At 38.4% G+C, this 15,888-nt stretch overlaps 1 protein-coding gene across 1 annotated transcript in view; it reads right to left on the reverse strand.

The window, feature by feature from the left end:
- The window catches only part of PTPRN2 (protein tyrosine phosphatase, receptor type N2), a 577,227-nt gene that overhangs the window by 80,173 nt on the left and 481,166 nt on the right, over positions 1-15,888 (reverse strand). Inside the window, exon 13 of the mRNA XM_017819358.1 lies at positions 6,458-6,652. Coding sequence (XP_017674847.1) covers positions 6,458-6,652 — 195 coding nt within the window. The remainder of the gene's footprint in view (positions 1-6,457; positions 6,653-15,888) is intronic.

The following is a 15,888-nucleotide window of genomic DNA, read 5'->3' on the forward strand; positions in this document are numbered from 1 at the left end:
GATATAAATTGGCTAAAAAGTGTTCGACCAAAGCAGCTTAAACAAAGCTGGAATAAACACTTTACAGTCAAACGACAGACCAAGATGTAGTCACAGAAATTTGTCGAGTTATTTCTAATCATGAAAACATTTGGGGAAAATAACCGGCAGGGAAGAATTTAGGGAAAAAAAAGATTTTGAAATCAATTTCATACCATGTTCAAGAGGAAGGTTTTTCTCAATTTAATACTGACTCTGCAATTGTCATTATTTCCTAAGGCCTATTCAACAAAATTAATACAGAAAAAGGGAGGCACCTTATTATGAAACAAATAAAAATAGAAGAATCAAAGGGTAACCTGTTCATGAATATTTTTTCTGAGTTTTACTGATGAAATCTATGTAGTACATACATCCATTTATTAGATTTATGGCTCTATTAGTAGAACTGTTTTCATACGCCAGGAAATTTGTTTCACTTTTTTTTGCAGCTTTTCTGTGTTCCTATATCTCAAGTCCTGGCTTTAAACAAACACAAGCAAATGTTTCAAAACAACTTAAACATTTAAGGAGGGAAAAAACCCCACTTAAAATGAAGGGATAAACCTATTTCATCAGCAGATCTTTCAGGAGGCAACCAGTTCCACTTGTCCCTAAAAGCATGACAACTTGGGGAAGAGATGGGTAAAGATTTTCCCATCCACAGTATTTATGTCTTTTTTGGATATTGGCTATCTTGTCACTGAGTAATGTGATACACAACAGCTTTTTCCCTTGTGACTCCTCTTGTCCAACTATTCATGATGAAATGGCCTTTAGGGCCAAAGCCTTCCTGGGACTTAATTTGGTAAGACTTTTACAACTATTTATACTGGCACAGCTGAAAGGTAAGTTGGGATTTAGATCCACTTAGCACATGTGTAAGGAGTTTATGCCTTTAGCTAAATGTTGCCACTGACTTGTCTCCCTTCCCATGTGAGGGAGGATTTTTTTCTTCGTTTTCTAAGTTCTAAGCTTTTTTTAAACAGGGTATTTATAGTCTTGAAATGCCTAAACAGAAACTAATGCTGGTAGAAGGAAATGGTGGAAAAAGTAAAAAATATTAAAACCTACCAAATAATCAAGCAAATGATTGTGGCAAAGACCTTGTTTTCCGTACCTGCACTCCTCACTTTTGTCCCTGCCAGCATTAATTACCCCTGCAGCACATGTCCCTGGGCAGTGCACTGCACTCGTGCCCTGCATCATGCTCAGGAAATATTTAGTGTGTTTATGGATTAAGGTCAAGGTGGAAAGTACACCTGCATCTAGCACAGTGCTACTGGTCCTCACATGCTGGAGCTTCTCCCTTTATTTAGAGAAGTGTGTTTGGGTGTCTTTGCTCCCAATTTTATTGTAGCTTTAAGAATAAAATCAAGGAATTTCACCAAGATATGGTGCAGGATTTAACAAATATTTTTTCTTGTTGGAATGTGTCTTCAGTCACTCAGTTCTCCATTTTTCCATATTCAATTAAAAGAAAATCTACAACTGCTACCCCATAGAGTTCATTTAAAACAGAGTTCATTTTAAAAACTAAGAGTGAGGGGAAATTGCTTAGAAACATTCAAAAAGTTACTATTCAGAGACTACGGGATACCAATGCTATAAACCCCCCCCCAAGTTCAACCTTGGAAACTATTCCCTCCTTGTTACCCTTTCCAGTCCTACAGAAATCCTGCCATTGATTCAGCATCAAAACTAAAACGGATGCAAAATTCAACATCTGGGCTTTGACTGGTTTTGCAGCAGCAAGTCTCTACCCCATGTCCCCAGCTCAGGCTGTGTCACCTTTTGGGACACAACCTGTCCCAGAACCTTGACTCCAAGTTCTCATGTGAGGCCATCCTTCACTTCTCCATGGGGAAAGTCCTGGGTTTGCAGGTATATTGCCAAACACAAGGGGATCAAGTGGACTTACATGCTTTAGGTGCAAGGCCCTGGGTTTCAAGCTGTAGTTCATTTGTTCCCACTGCCTCATTCAGCCCAGATACAAAACTTTCTTCTTCTGAAAAGTACAGCACCACAAACCATCACAGATTATTATTATTATTATTTCCTATACATACAGCAGCTTAATACCCTCTGGGACAAGACTCCCCAGAGACAGCTTAAAAAAGTATTGAAAAAGACCTTCCATAAATTCACACTTTCAAAATCCTAATTTATGTATAATGCTTCAAATTTTGCACATCTCTCTCTACGAGGAAAAAACCAGCACAACGCAGAAAATCGCTTCTGCTTCTGCAAATTCCCTCTCCTGTACAGTATTCAGATAACAACCTCATAATGTTATCATCAAAAGCATACACTACCTCCTTGCAGTACTGTTCTTCATTTAGAACCTCATAAAAGATTATAATTATTTTAATCAAACAAGCAGGGTAATACATGAAGCAGATGTAGGATCTAATCCACCTAACTTAGGTGCTGAACTTGTGCTACAGCACAAAGAGAAGAGATTCCTTCACCTAAGCTGCAGACATCAACTGGATGGTGCAGGCACAAAGGAGGTGTTTCAAGAGAAATCCATTCTCTGCCTAATTCTCTGGAGACCTTCATAGTCACCCACTGACTTCACCAACTAGGAGGAGAATTTATGGACTCAAGTCAACACCAACACTTCATTAAGTGCCTAAAATATAGGAATAAGATAGGAGCCCAAGTTAGGGAGACCAAATTTCTCCTAGACACTTTTAAAACCCTTCTAGTTTTCTTGCTGGGCTGCAAATGAAGTCTTGCCCCTTACCAGAACTTCTCTTGTCACCTGAAATATAGATGTACACAGGAGAATAAAGTGGGTGGAAATCTAATTCTAAGTTCCTATGCTTTCCCTTGCTGTGACCTTCTGTAAAATGTTTTCTTTCAAAACCAATGGTGACTAAAATGAGGGCATGCATTCTGTGTTGTTGCTCCTGCAGAAACCAGCCAGTCAGCGCCACAAACATGACGGCATAAAACGTGCTCCTCTAATTTTTTAGAGGATTTTTTAGAAAGACAGAATCAAAATGTGCCATATGCACCACCCTCCTGTTATAAATGTGATGAAAAAGACAGTGAAAAGGAAAAAAAAAAGCTCTGAATGTTGTTATCGCTGTCCTTCTGGGCCTCCTGAGCCCTCCCTGCTTCCTCCTGCCAACAGCTCAAACCACCTCACGGTGCTGTCAGTAGTGCAAAGACATCGCCTTTGCGGCACAGGGAAGCAGCAGAAATGCAGGATTTTTCTCCTTGAAAGCTGGTTTCAGTCTAAGTGAGGAGACTGCCCCACAGCCACAGGATTGGAAAGATTCCTGGTTTCTCCAGACCTCGAGCAGGATAAACAATGGGCTAACCACACGCGGCAAGTCCTCCAAGGAAACAGCACCTGTGGCCAACCACAAGTTCCAACAATCCCAAAGCTGAGGTGACTTAAATACCACTTTAGGTATGACTGATAGCATTTTCCAGCAAATTAAACAGCTTTACAGAAATATTTCTGACCAACGCTAACTCTGAGCAAGATTACATGGAGTCATTCAGCAGTCACAGACACACTTCTTCTAGCCTATTTTCGTTAAAGCTTTATTCTGTTTATAAATCAAAATAAAATATTTCCTGCTGCCACTCTATACAGCAATCCATTGTTTTATTTTCTCTAGGGAGGTCCTGGCACCTATGAACAATAAAGACTGAGGAGCTTTAGCTCAGCTAACTGCTCCTTCACTGCACACTGTGGAGCTGAAAAACACATTTACAGACCTGTAAGTGCATTTACCCTGAAAAGCAGAGGGTATTTGCCATTCTTACTTGGCCCCTTGCTAATATTTCTCATTGCTTTTTTAGGCACTGAGATATTTTTCACAGAAGATATCTTCAAAATTTAAAAGATAAAAGGATTGTGGCAGCAGGAAATGAGAAGAACTGAAAAATATCTTGTATTGAATGGTGTAAAAGTTGCAAAGTGGCCCCTCACTCTCCTCCACTTATATCTGCAAGGCAAGGGGAGGAAGAGCTCACCTCTCTCAAGCTGCTTCTACTCTGAGGTCCAACAAGCCACAGCATCTCCAGAGGGGGAGAAATTCAGGTAAATAAGATATTACAGATATGTGCATTTATTTTTAAGCAAGACACAAATTGGGTCAGCTCCATGGTTTCAGTGTGACCCACAATGACAGAGAACATGAGCATTTCTGATCAAGTCCAATCATCTGCTTCTGTGCTGTAGCTGAGAGACGCTGATCTTCCACGGGAACCTAACCCAGCTTTGCCTTCAGCAAATCTTGTATTTATGGTTTAATTATTTTCTTAAGTAAACGTCCCACTGTCTCCTCTTGGGCTTGTCCTAATAGCAAAGCTAAATGCATCCTTTTGATGCTAACCCATATTTTCTTCCTAATTGTATCATCTGCATCCATTAGGAACATTTTTTCCTCATCCCATATGTCAAAGCACGTAGGCAGACTCCCCTGAATCACTGATTTTTGTTTGTTCAGGTTAGACTAAAAAAATTAAATGTTTTTACTCTCTCTGTGTGGTTTGTACTCTCAAGACACTACAGCATTTCTTTACTCTTCTTTGAACCCTCACCATCTAAGATATAACATATGCTGTTAGATAGCTAACACATGTATGGGTTCATCCAGGGTTAAACAGGATTGACTGAATTATGGACACTGAACACCATAACAGTGATCTTGATCAATCTGACTATTTTTTAAAGTTTATTTATTGCCATATGAAGACAATTCTCTCTTGCAATTTTGCAGAAATCCTAAGAGACAGAGTAAGTGGTTCCCATATGCAACTTTCTCTTCTTTAAGTGTGATTTTGTGATGATTTTTTTATGTTTCCCAATAATATCACTGAAAACAATTTTGCTCAATTTAAAGTAGTTGAAACTGTTTGCAAATGTTAAATGCATATTTCCATTTACACAGGAATTTTTGCTTTTATTACCATACAAATATATTGCCTCAGAACCATTCAAACCTTCCTCAGAATTTGTACTTATTTTGAAGTTGGGCAACTGGAGACTTTTTTTTTTTGCCTCCTCCCAAGAATTCTAGTTAACCATGAAAGGAAACCAAGTGAATTTTAGTTCTGGTTAGGCAAAAGTGGAACAGCAAGAACCGTAACAATTGATCTCCTGTTATGGGACCAACCCTTCCAAACTGCACTTGCCTACCAGAAATTAACATAATAAATAATTAACTCCTTTTTGAAGGGGGATAGGCAGAGAAATATTTACTCAGGATGACATACTCTGAGGAAGCATCTGGTTTACAATCCTGCCCTGCTTTTGCTCAGTTTTATAGCTGACCTGATCAAGGCTGGAGGAGGTCAGTAACTTGGCTGAGGTCAAATTAGCTCATTGGGTTTTGCCTGCTTTCATTCTTTTCTCCATTATGTGAGGTTGGCTTAAAAGAACTTGAAAAATATCTGAGAATATAGTAATTTAAAATGTAAGTCCAGAAAAAAAAAGAAGTTGAAAAATTAGGACCCAAAAGTATGACATGATGGAAAGAAGTTCCCAAAAGCATGGCAAAACTGCCAACTGGAACAGAAGGTTACTTTAGGTAAACCATGGTAGCAGAAGTCAAATACAGAAAGCAAAATAACACCTGACTTCAGATCAGGTTCTTCACCATCACCTAATTTCTACTCAGCTATTTCAATGCACTCTAGAAAGACAGTAAATATTTAAAGAAGGATGAAAATAAGGCACAATAAATGGAGGATTAGTCTACAGCTCTCCCAGCAGGACAGAAACAAGCTCCACCAGTCCACTGGACTCTGACTCCTACATGCAAAAAACTCTTCATATGTCCATCTTCTACACTGATACTGGTCTCAAGTTGTTTTTAGAACCCAAGTTTTCCAACACAGACTCCATCGATAGAATGTATTTGGATCATTTCAAACATAGGAGAAATCCAGCCTGGAAGAAATTCAGCCAAGGACAAAAAAAAATCCAAGCAAGGCTAAAATTCAGATCCCTTTTCTAAGGGTAACAGAAGCAAATTGCTCCATATCACTACTCTTCTGTTGCCTTCTCAGCTCAGATACCTCTGAACACTGAAGACACATGAGAAAAAGCAAGAAAAAGTAAGAAATTTGTCAATTTTCTTCAGTTGTCCAAGCTGAGGTAAACATAAATTAATAGGACCAAAGGACACCACAGAGCTTCTTGTTTATAAAGTAAGCATGGAAACAATTTGTATGATCAATATAAAAGAATATTCCCCAAAAAGGAAAAAAAAGATATAAAAAAGAGAAATGTAAATAAAAATGCCTTTAGTTTTAACTCTACAAAGCTAAGATTACCAGTGACGCTCAGAAATATTTTCTACCTCTGAAAAGACATCTTTCCTTCCTTTAAAAGCTCTCTCTTTCCAAAAGCTGAGCAGGTACCCAAAATTCTGACAAAGTTGCTTGTGCCACGAAGACAAAAGCGCCTTACCAGGATCATGTGACCGGTGGAGATGTCCATGTTGGACTGGACCGGCTCCTCACACCAGGACGATGTGCTGCTCCGGGCCGAGGGGCTGGGAATGGGCCCATCGCTGAACTGAGAAGAAACGCTGTTTATTCGGGAAGAGTGGAGGGGCTCTGGGCGATCAGATGTTTTCACTGCCATGCGCTGGCGGCATAGCTCCTGGAGAGAGAGAGAGAGAGAGGGAGAGAGGGGGAAACAACCTACGGTTAAGAGTAATTACAGAATAGAGTCTACTAAAGACATATGATTTACAATATGTTTCCAGGGCTGGAAGTGTTTTCCCCCTCACTGCAGTAATTTTTGGGAGGCTGTCTGTTCTGTTAGGCACAGCTACAAAGAGATGCTCAATGAAATTACTACATGATGACTACCCCAACCTTTCACAAGTGCAATTATGGCTGCATGCACATCCCCCTATAGATAACCAAAACCCATATTTTGGAGCTTGACTTCTCTGACACATGGCTTTCTTTCCCCCCCCCCCCAATATCACCCTGCGTTCTGCAAAGCCACTTTTGAACCGTGCAACCTCCTGAAGGTAATGGGGTTGCACGGGAGTAATTGAGAGCACTGCCTGGCCCTGGATATGCAAACTCAGCAAGCTCAAGGCAACTGAATTGATGTGCTCTCCAGTGTAAATCCTAGTTGATAGATGCCTCATTTCTCTTCATTAAAATAGCAAACTCGCAACACTTCCTCCTTGATGTGGGGCAGGGAGGATGAAGAATGACATTAACGAAGAATAAAAGCAGAAATCTGTCATTGTATTGTTTAAGCAGCTTTGGCGAGGAAAGAAAATTCAAGCCATCACACACACACTAATGCAAGTCATGTTAAAACACCGAAATAGAAAGCACTGGGAATACGTATTTTCAGTTGCTCTCATGCATAGAATTCATGCACAAATACAGAATTCTGGTTAGGTAACAAAAAATCCTGCCAGTGAAACCAAATCCTTACAGTATGAAATTCTGATTCTAACGGAATAAACAGACCCACAGTTACACCATCTTGTTATAATGCTTTTAGAATCAGCTAGTGTGGTGAAATCACAGGCATTAAAATAAAATTATCATTTTTTAACATATGACTATTGTCCATGAGAGATACTTGGCTGCCTGTGGCACACAGCGAGACCAGGAAGCCTACAGTATGTGGACATATTGCACACACGGTGTGGTTACACATTTGTCTCAGATTACTCATTCTTCACAGACGAGTACTAAGAGCACAGTCTCTTGCCTCAGGCTAACAAAATAACACAGTCTGAAGAATTCATACTGTTGAAATGCCAGGGCTTTTGTTTTCTTATTCATTGATAATATAGTTGCAGCCCAAGTGCCATCAGTAGGGTGATCTGAAAACCATTATTTATCAAGAGCAATAAAATCTTCTTGTCAGACAGGAGTTAGAAATACAACTTAAGACTATGTTTGGGGCTTTTTTTAAACCTTGCTAACTTCAGGACACTGAAGAGAGATCCTAATCCATGCAGCAGCAAGCATTAAAACAAACTCATTGAAACCACCACATTGAGTCTCTTCTTGTCACCACATGACAATGATTAAAGACCCCTCCAAACATTTTTTTCCACCAGAGCTTCTGTTTGACTTGCCATTAGAGATGCTTATGTGGAATTTTACTATTTGATGGTGTAAAGTACATTATATATATATATATATATGCATGTACAAACTAATATACACTGAGACAAAATATGTATCATATATAAGCAGGATATATTTCACTGTCTACTACAAAAATACAGTCAATAGAAGCTTGGGAAGCACAGATTACTACTTGTATGTGGTGTCAGTTGTTGGAATAACAGTACAGATTGTTCTGAGTGAAACTGCTACCTGACTCCATCACTGCATTTTGTATATTTACTAATTTTGTCTATGCCACATAAGAATTTTTCTAATTTTAACAAAAAGTAGGGTTTTTCCACACTTGACTAGCATGCATTTTGTTGCTTGGTGCCTTCGTTACTTCCTACTAACCTTAACATGAAAAATACTAGGAAAAAAATTAAACTTCAGAAATATATTGAATTGAGTGGTGTATTGATGTTAGGTCGTTTAAACTATCAGTGTTAAAAGCAAGACTTTTATTGAAGGAAGAATGTTATTGTATTTCTTGGTTTAAAATATAGGAACAAAAAAACCCCCTCTCTTTCTCCTTTTCTCTGAAGGATCACACACATCATAAGAAAAGATAGCAATAGTCCACACTGGCTATCACTAACCTCCGAATGACCTTGTAGTAGTGTAGTTTCAAATCCCTGCTTTTAGCAGATTTTGGGAAAAGTATAACAGAGAGGAAACTTTTTAGACAGAAAAATAAATCTACAGAAAACCAAAAAGCTGTTCAGATGTTTAGATATCAGCCATTCTCAGAGGGAATGGTTTACTGGACTGAGGAAAAGTATAATAAGTAAAGGTATAAAAATATGAGGTCCATCACATAACTGCTAGAAGGATGTGTCTTCTGGCTAGCATGCCCTGTGGCGCTGATACGAATTTATTATATTCTAATAGACATCCTGCCACTTGACTCACCCCAACTCTGTGCTAACAATAGCATTTGTACTGAAACAGGATCTTTGGTTTTAGGTTGATCTGTTCCTGCTGTTCATATCCTGCCTCAAGTCATAATCCTCTGCTTTTACAAGTGGTTACTGTGGAAAGGATTACAGATCTCTGCTAACAAAAAAGAATCAAGATCAAGTGAACTCTAAGAAATTAATATACCATTTTTACACAAATTATAATGACAAAAGAAGCAATATTATAGCAAACTGGTTCTAGAGTAGATTAACCCCTAACTAAAAAGAATTTTTTGGGCATGTTACTAAGAAATGCTGTTTTAAAATTAAGTTTATTGTGTTCGTGTTCCTTGTGGAAGAAGGTAAAGTTGAGAAACATAACAAACATAAAAAGGCTTTTTTTAAAAAAAAAGTAACCTGTTCTCAAATATTAACATATTTCTTTCCTGACATATATAGAACCAAAACAATTATTCCCTGAACTGCTGTTACTGTCAAATACCTCAAACAAAGCAACCACGTCACTGCGCTCTGCCATAAAAAATGTTTAATGTAAACAGGAAGGTCAAATCATAGCTGAAGCAAAAACACCACTGAATTTCTTGATTGGTGTCTTAAATCTCCATGACAATGGGTTTTCCCCTGCCCGTAAACAGAAGTTTTTTGTTCAAATTTATTTCCAGATTGGTCTAACAGCCTTTGACAGCTCTTCCTTCCCCCATCCCAGCCTGTCCAGGCCTGTCTGAGGAACCTGCTCCATCCCTACACACACACCAGCAGTCTCAGGACAACTGCAGCTTCTGCTTCTCCAAAGTCACCTCTCCGTTATTCCAACCATTCCAGCTCCTAGCTGGGTTTCTAGCCTGGTGCTGTAGGGGTAACATGATTAAGACCACCACATATAAAATCTTTGATGCATTGAGTGTTTTGGGGAGCCATATGGGCTCCTCCAGGACATATGGAGTAGAGATGTCCAGCTCAAAGCGGAGAAATGTCTAAATGTGGGATTTGAGTTTGTTTCATTCTTGAGATGGTCCTCAGTGTTCCCTTCCTACGAGAGGCACTGCGAGTAGTGAGGTCTCGGCATGTGAGATATATTACACTGGGTGCTCTCAGAGACACATCATCTCTGGGCACTTACTGAGTGGTATCTCTTCACAAATGCACAAAGCCCTAGATGGCTCAGACCCTCATTAGTACAATATCTGTTATCTGTACACTTCTCTGCCCTGCTCTCCAAAATCTTTACTCCCATAAGCATTTTGCAAATCAGCCATTTACCAAACCACAAGTAGAATTCAAGCTTGACTAAAATGTCAAAGCTTCAAACTGTGAGAATGACACGAGCTGTATTTCTGTATCATCTCAGCACTTACACCATTAAAAATATTTTCTAAGAATGAATTCAATTTACTGCTGCACTTCTATATTTAGCAAAGTGGCTGAGGCTATTTCTGCTGTACTGTGACTCAGTAATGTCTAGCCATTGTTTGTGTATAGTTTGAGTGCCGTTCTTCATTTAAAAACATCATTTACACCTAAAAAAGCAACCGTAATGCACACAGTGAAAGATGAAGAAATGATCCTCCTGACCCTTCGGGCTATGATCTAATGGATGGGTTGGACGTAAACATTTATTTAAAAGGTAATTTGAAGTTTATGACATTATTTCCCGTCACATGAGAATTGCTATCATACTGAGGCACTTACTCTGTTTTTTATTTCCCAACATTTATTATCAAACTTATGTGGTGGTCACATGCAGTATAAAATGGAAAAGTAATATCGCTGTGTGACAAAAACTGCCATAACCAAGATAAATATTCTGTAAATAATGTTGAGTTAAATGAGTTCAAAGTACAGCACAATGATCATCTGCAGTGAGCTTTTTATTTGAGACATAATTGATAATCTGAAACAAACCATAAACAATGTACTTAGAAAAACTCTGGACCTCTTCCAACGAGGTTCTAAAATGTTCCCGATAGTTGGCTGTCCACACAGAGACACGGAGAAGCACAAAACACAATTGTTTCCTCAGGTACAACAAATAGATTTTCAAATCCATATGTTCCACTTGTGAATGAACGACACTGCAGCAGAAATGTACTTTATCCACACTTAAAGAAGGGCATTAAGAGACTTGCTGTGCCTCCTGGACCAGAACGCACATGGATTGGGAGCCAGTCTTACCACTGTTCTGTTAGATGGGCCTGTGAACCTGAAGAGGTAAGAAACTCTCCTCTCAACCACAGAGGCATTAAGTCTGTCCAGAAATTAAGCCCACAGACACTTGTCCAGGTCTGGTTTAGAGATGAGACCTGCTTGCCACCAGAAGTGTTAGGCCACCTCTCCTGGATGTGTGGCAGAAGCTGCACTTCCTGCCACTTGGCTTTGTGATGCACAGCAGCCATCGGTGTCACAGAAGCACGAGACAGTAAACTACAATTTAGAGAAATTTTTATCATTCATCAAGTTCAGCTAACACAGCGAGTGTCTGGAAAATCCTTTAAGGCCACACAGTTTACTAAAACGTTTGGTTTTAGAGAGAAATCTATGTATATGCCTTGGTAAGGACAAAGAGCATAGGCAATCACAGAACTAAAAGCAGAAAGAACTAAGGCTTGATCAATTATATTGAATCTTTTGCTTTGCTTTATTTGCAAAAATGGAGTTTGAAAATCTCAAGATGACACAGTACAGGCAGGAGACCTGACTGGAGCATCCCAGTTAAGAGATGGACAGCATTCACCTCTGCTCTCCAGTCGTTAAAGATGAGCCACTCCACCTCAAAGCTGCCTCCAGAGAGCACGTTGCTCTTTATTAAAATACATCTACTTAATGCAAATGCTCTATGCAATATCTTCAGGTAGTCCAAGTTCAGCCACTGACCACGGCACATGAATCATTCTCATCTAGCTGGTACCAGGCACTTGATAAATGAAGTCGTTCAGTTCAAAGCAAACAAAAATAGCTCCATATCTAAACCGCTGCTCCTCTTCCCCAGCCACTGTCACCTCAGATCTGCCTAACAGGAGCCCAGAATCTGCGGGAAATTCCAACTTTCCAGTTTATTTAGAAAAAGAAATATAATTTCATTACTCATATGAATGAAAATAATCTATTTTGTAACTGATTTCCAAATTTACACGAGTCCAAAACTTAAGCCGGGAAACAGGACTAACATTTCCACGCTTTAAAAAATCTTTTCTTAACAACTTAAAATGGAAATCACCTGAGTCAGTGCAGAAATAAGTGCAGCACAATTATTTTCAGAATTGACAATATGTAAGAGAGAATAAACCGTTCCATGGATAATTATTAAGAAAATGCAGACACACTAGACAAAGGAATTATTGTTTATTAAAAGTGATAGTTGAGTGTACACCAAGCCCTTCCAACCTGACCTGCCTAATATCCTATCAATCAGAAACAAATCTGCTTAAGCAGACATGATCACAAGAACAGTGTTCATTTTCTATGTGAAACAAATTTATTTTGTAGAAATTTTAAATTAAAAATGCTGCCCATTCTAAATGATTCAAGGCTATACCTTTTAACAAAATATATAAAGAAAACTAAAAATATGTGTAACCTATATGCTATGTATGGAAGAATAAGACCTTTAAAACGCCTTTTTTTTTCCTCTGCTTTAATACATTTAATTAAACAATATTCTCACTTTCCTTTTCAGGAGGCATTATTCACAGGACGAGATGAGGTCTGCACGTACTGCCTGGATTTCACTGTTCTGCGATGGATGCAGTCATAACACAGTGAGATTTAAAAAATGGAAAAAATAAGGTAAGCTTTTTTTTAACAAATGAATCTAGGACTATAAACATCATTATTCTCTAACTAAATTTGTTTAGTGTTACTACAGGGTGAAGCTAAAGTCATTTGGCTGCCTTTGTTTTGCTTTTGCATACTTAATACACTTGCAGGTGTTATAAATCTAACTTTAACTTATTTACTATATTTGTAGCTTTGGGGATAATTACAGCTTTATAACCATTTATTTTTGAGTTATTGAAACATACTTTCAAGCTTTAGTTTCATTTTAGCATACTTTTTGTCCAGGAATAAAAGAGCTGTTTTACATACGAGGAATATTTGTACATATATTTTTCGTCCTTGTCAGAAAAGGCAACTACTGAGATCAGTGTGCCTTCAGAAAAGGGATAAAGGGAGATACTGGAAAAATGTTTGAGAGTAATATTTTGAGAGCCATGGCATCAAACGTATCATTACACATCTATACTCTGTACAATTCATATTTATCTGGACTTTTATGTGAGAGATCTTGGGAGGAAAAAACAACAAAGAAAAAAGAAAAAAAGTAGAATATATTTATTTGATTGTCAATACAGCCTTTGTCTGTCCAGCTCAGTTCATTACCTGCCCTCTTGTACATCACCACACTCTGTATATCTGAATAGAACTCTAACTCTTGTTGTGTGGAGGGGTTGCTTTGTTTGGTTTTAAATGATCTAAAAAGCAGGGCTGCTGTTTCTTTTCGAGAGCATTGCAGCCAAAAATGGGATTGAGATTCATTCTTCTATCAAACCCCAATTTTGATTATGGTCTGGGAAATTAAAAATTTCAATTATTTTAGCACTGTGTGTGTTTCCTGGTGATGACTCATGTAATTATGATTCCCCTTTCTTCAAGTACACAAAGAAAGCACAGGCCATGCAGAAGGGGAAAGGCAAAGAAAACATGGCTAACTTTATATGGAAAAGGACTTTTCTTTTATTTGTATTTATTTGTTTTATTCTCTCACTTTAAATCCAAGCATTTGCACAGTCTTATCCTAACAAATCAAACAAACAAAAAGCCATCAAGGTCTTGTACACACCTCCAGACTTCTAGTAGACATGAAAATTTCTTGTTTGCACAGAACTGCAGATGCTGTCTATGCAATACAGTTTAATAAAATATTTTTACTTCCATTCTTTCAGTAACCTCTCATCAACGAGGTAGACATCTAAATAGTCCAGAAGCTCCTAAAGGAGGGAGACATCTTTTAGATGGCTCATGTCACCAAGGAAGACATGACAGCATATGTCTAATGATATTTGCCTAAAATAAAAGTAGTGTGCTTGCACTGCAATCCATGACAGGAAAGAAAAATAACCATGTTTAGGCTACTCAGCTGGTGAATGTTTTCCCCCACAAAAATACAAAAGACCACTCTAACTGGAACTGTGCCACTGAGTACAACAGTTTAGAGCCTTGATTTCTACAAGAGGAGTTTTGTGAAACAGATGCAGGACTTAACACGTTACACTGAACTTCACAGACAGAGGATATACAAGGAAAGGTCATGTTTCTTTAAACTGATTTGAAAGAGTATTTTCCCTGCATGATGACATCATGGTGGCTTCTCTGAGGATTTAAAGAGACTACCTGGATGCCTCCAAGGAAACTAGGGACTATTTCTAATAGGAAATATCTGCAAACTGGACTTGAAGTCACCTGAGATCTACTGGTGTAAAAAGGCAGGCAGTTTTTTTCTCAGGGTGTCCCTGATAGTGTCTGAGCATTACTGGCCTTGCAGTTCAGACAACTGTAATTCTGGAAGCAGTGGTACTTGATATCGACCCACCTGCCACACACACACACATGCACAAATTAAAAAAAAAATAATTAAAAAAAAAATATATACATACACATATATAAATGTGGTTTCAACCAATGCTGGTTTCTAAATTGTATTTCCCGCATTTCAGCTGTGGCTGCATGCGAGGCTTTACAAGTATATGATAAGTATAAAGCTGGGAGAGGAAAGATTTCTTAAGGAGTAACTAGACAGAGTAAAAACAACATGTAAAACAAATTTCACCTTTTCCATATTTTGTTCATCTTAACTAACTCAAATACATGCTCATGAGGGCACAGCTTCTTCTTAATATGAATTTGCACAGAAAATTCACCACTAGCACAGCGAGAGCCATGCAGCACACTATGAGTTACAAATAAACCATAGTAACAATTGAATTAACCTGAAAGGCCATGCAGAACCATGTGCAAATCCATCATGCATTTTGACTTTGTCTAACCCACCCAAAGCCAGACCAGCTTCCAGCAGATGCCAGTGCTCTTAAAGATAACTGCCACAAATGTTTCCTTTTTCACTCCCAGCGTTTATAGTTGCCTGGGGCCCAAAGCAGGCAAAAACTGCAGTCCCAAGACAGCTGTAGTTTCTCAGGAAAGCTATACATTAAGGCTGTGTAGTCCACTATTTTATTGCCCTGCAGGACTGAAAATGGGAGATCATTTCTGCTAGGAATAAGAATTCCCAGCAGCCAGCAGGACTCAGCATGCACTTCCAGTCTGGAAAGAAACAAAATAGCCTCTAGTTTGTGTCTAAAAATGTTATTTTACCCCATATCGAAAAGATTAGTATTGTTGTCCTTAAGTCTGTGTAACTGCATACATGGTAATAAAGTTACTACAAGCAGTCAGAGAAATACAAAAAGAAGTCCTAAAAACTTCTAAAAACCTCAATATTTTCTTTTTTCATGGAAGGTGGCTATACACCAGAGGTGATGCAGGAATGAGGAAGTATTTATCAACGATAGCCATCGGCAACAAACTTTTTTTCATAACATCATCTATCATGACAGTCCAAAATGCCAGTCATTACCCCCTCCTGATTTGAAAACTAAAGTCACTGCTTTTCTCCCATTCCCCACTGAAAATAAAAAGGAAATCATTCTTCAGGAATCAATCTTCTAGGAAGAACAAATGCAAACTTAGTGAACAAGGAAACAGTGTTAAAAAAAGGATCAATAAAGCACAAAGTTGCTAGTAAGTCAGAGTAGCTTATTAGGAGCCAAACCTT

Source organism: Lepidothrix coronata, unplaced genomic scaffold, assembly GCF_001604755.1.
Source record: "Lepidothrix coronata isolate B3197 unplaced genomic scaffold, Lepidothrix_coronata-1.0 Scaffold74, whole genome shotgun sequence".
Classification (NCBI taxonomy): domain Eukaryota; kingdom Metazoa; phylum Chordata; class Aves; order Passeriformes; family Pipridae; genus Lepidothrix; species Lepidothrix coronata.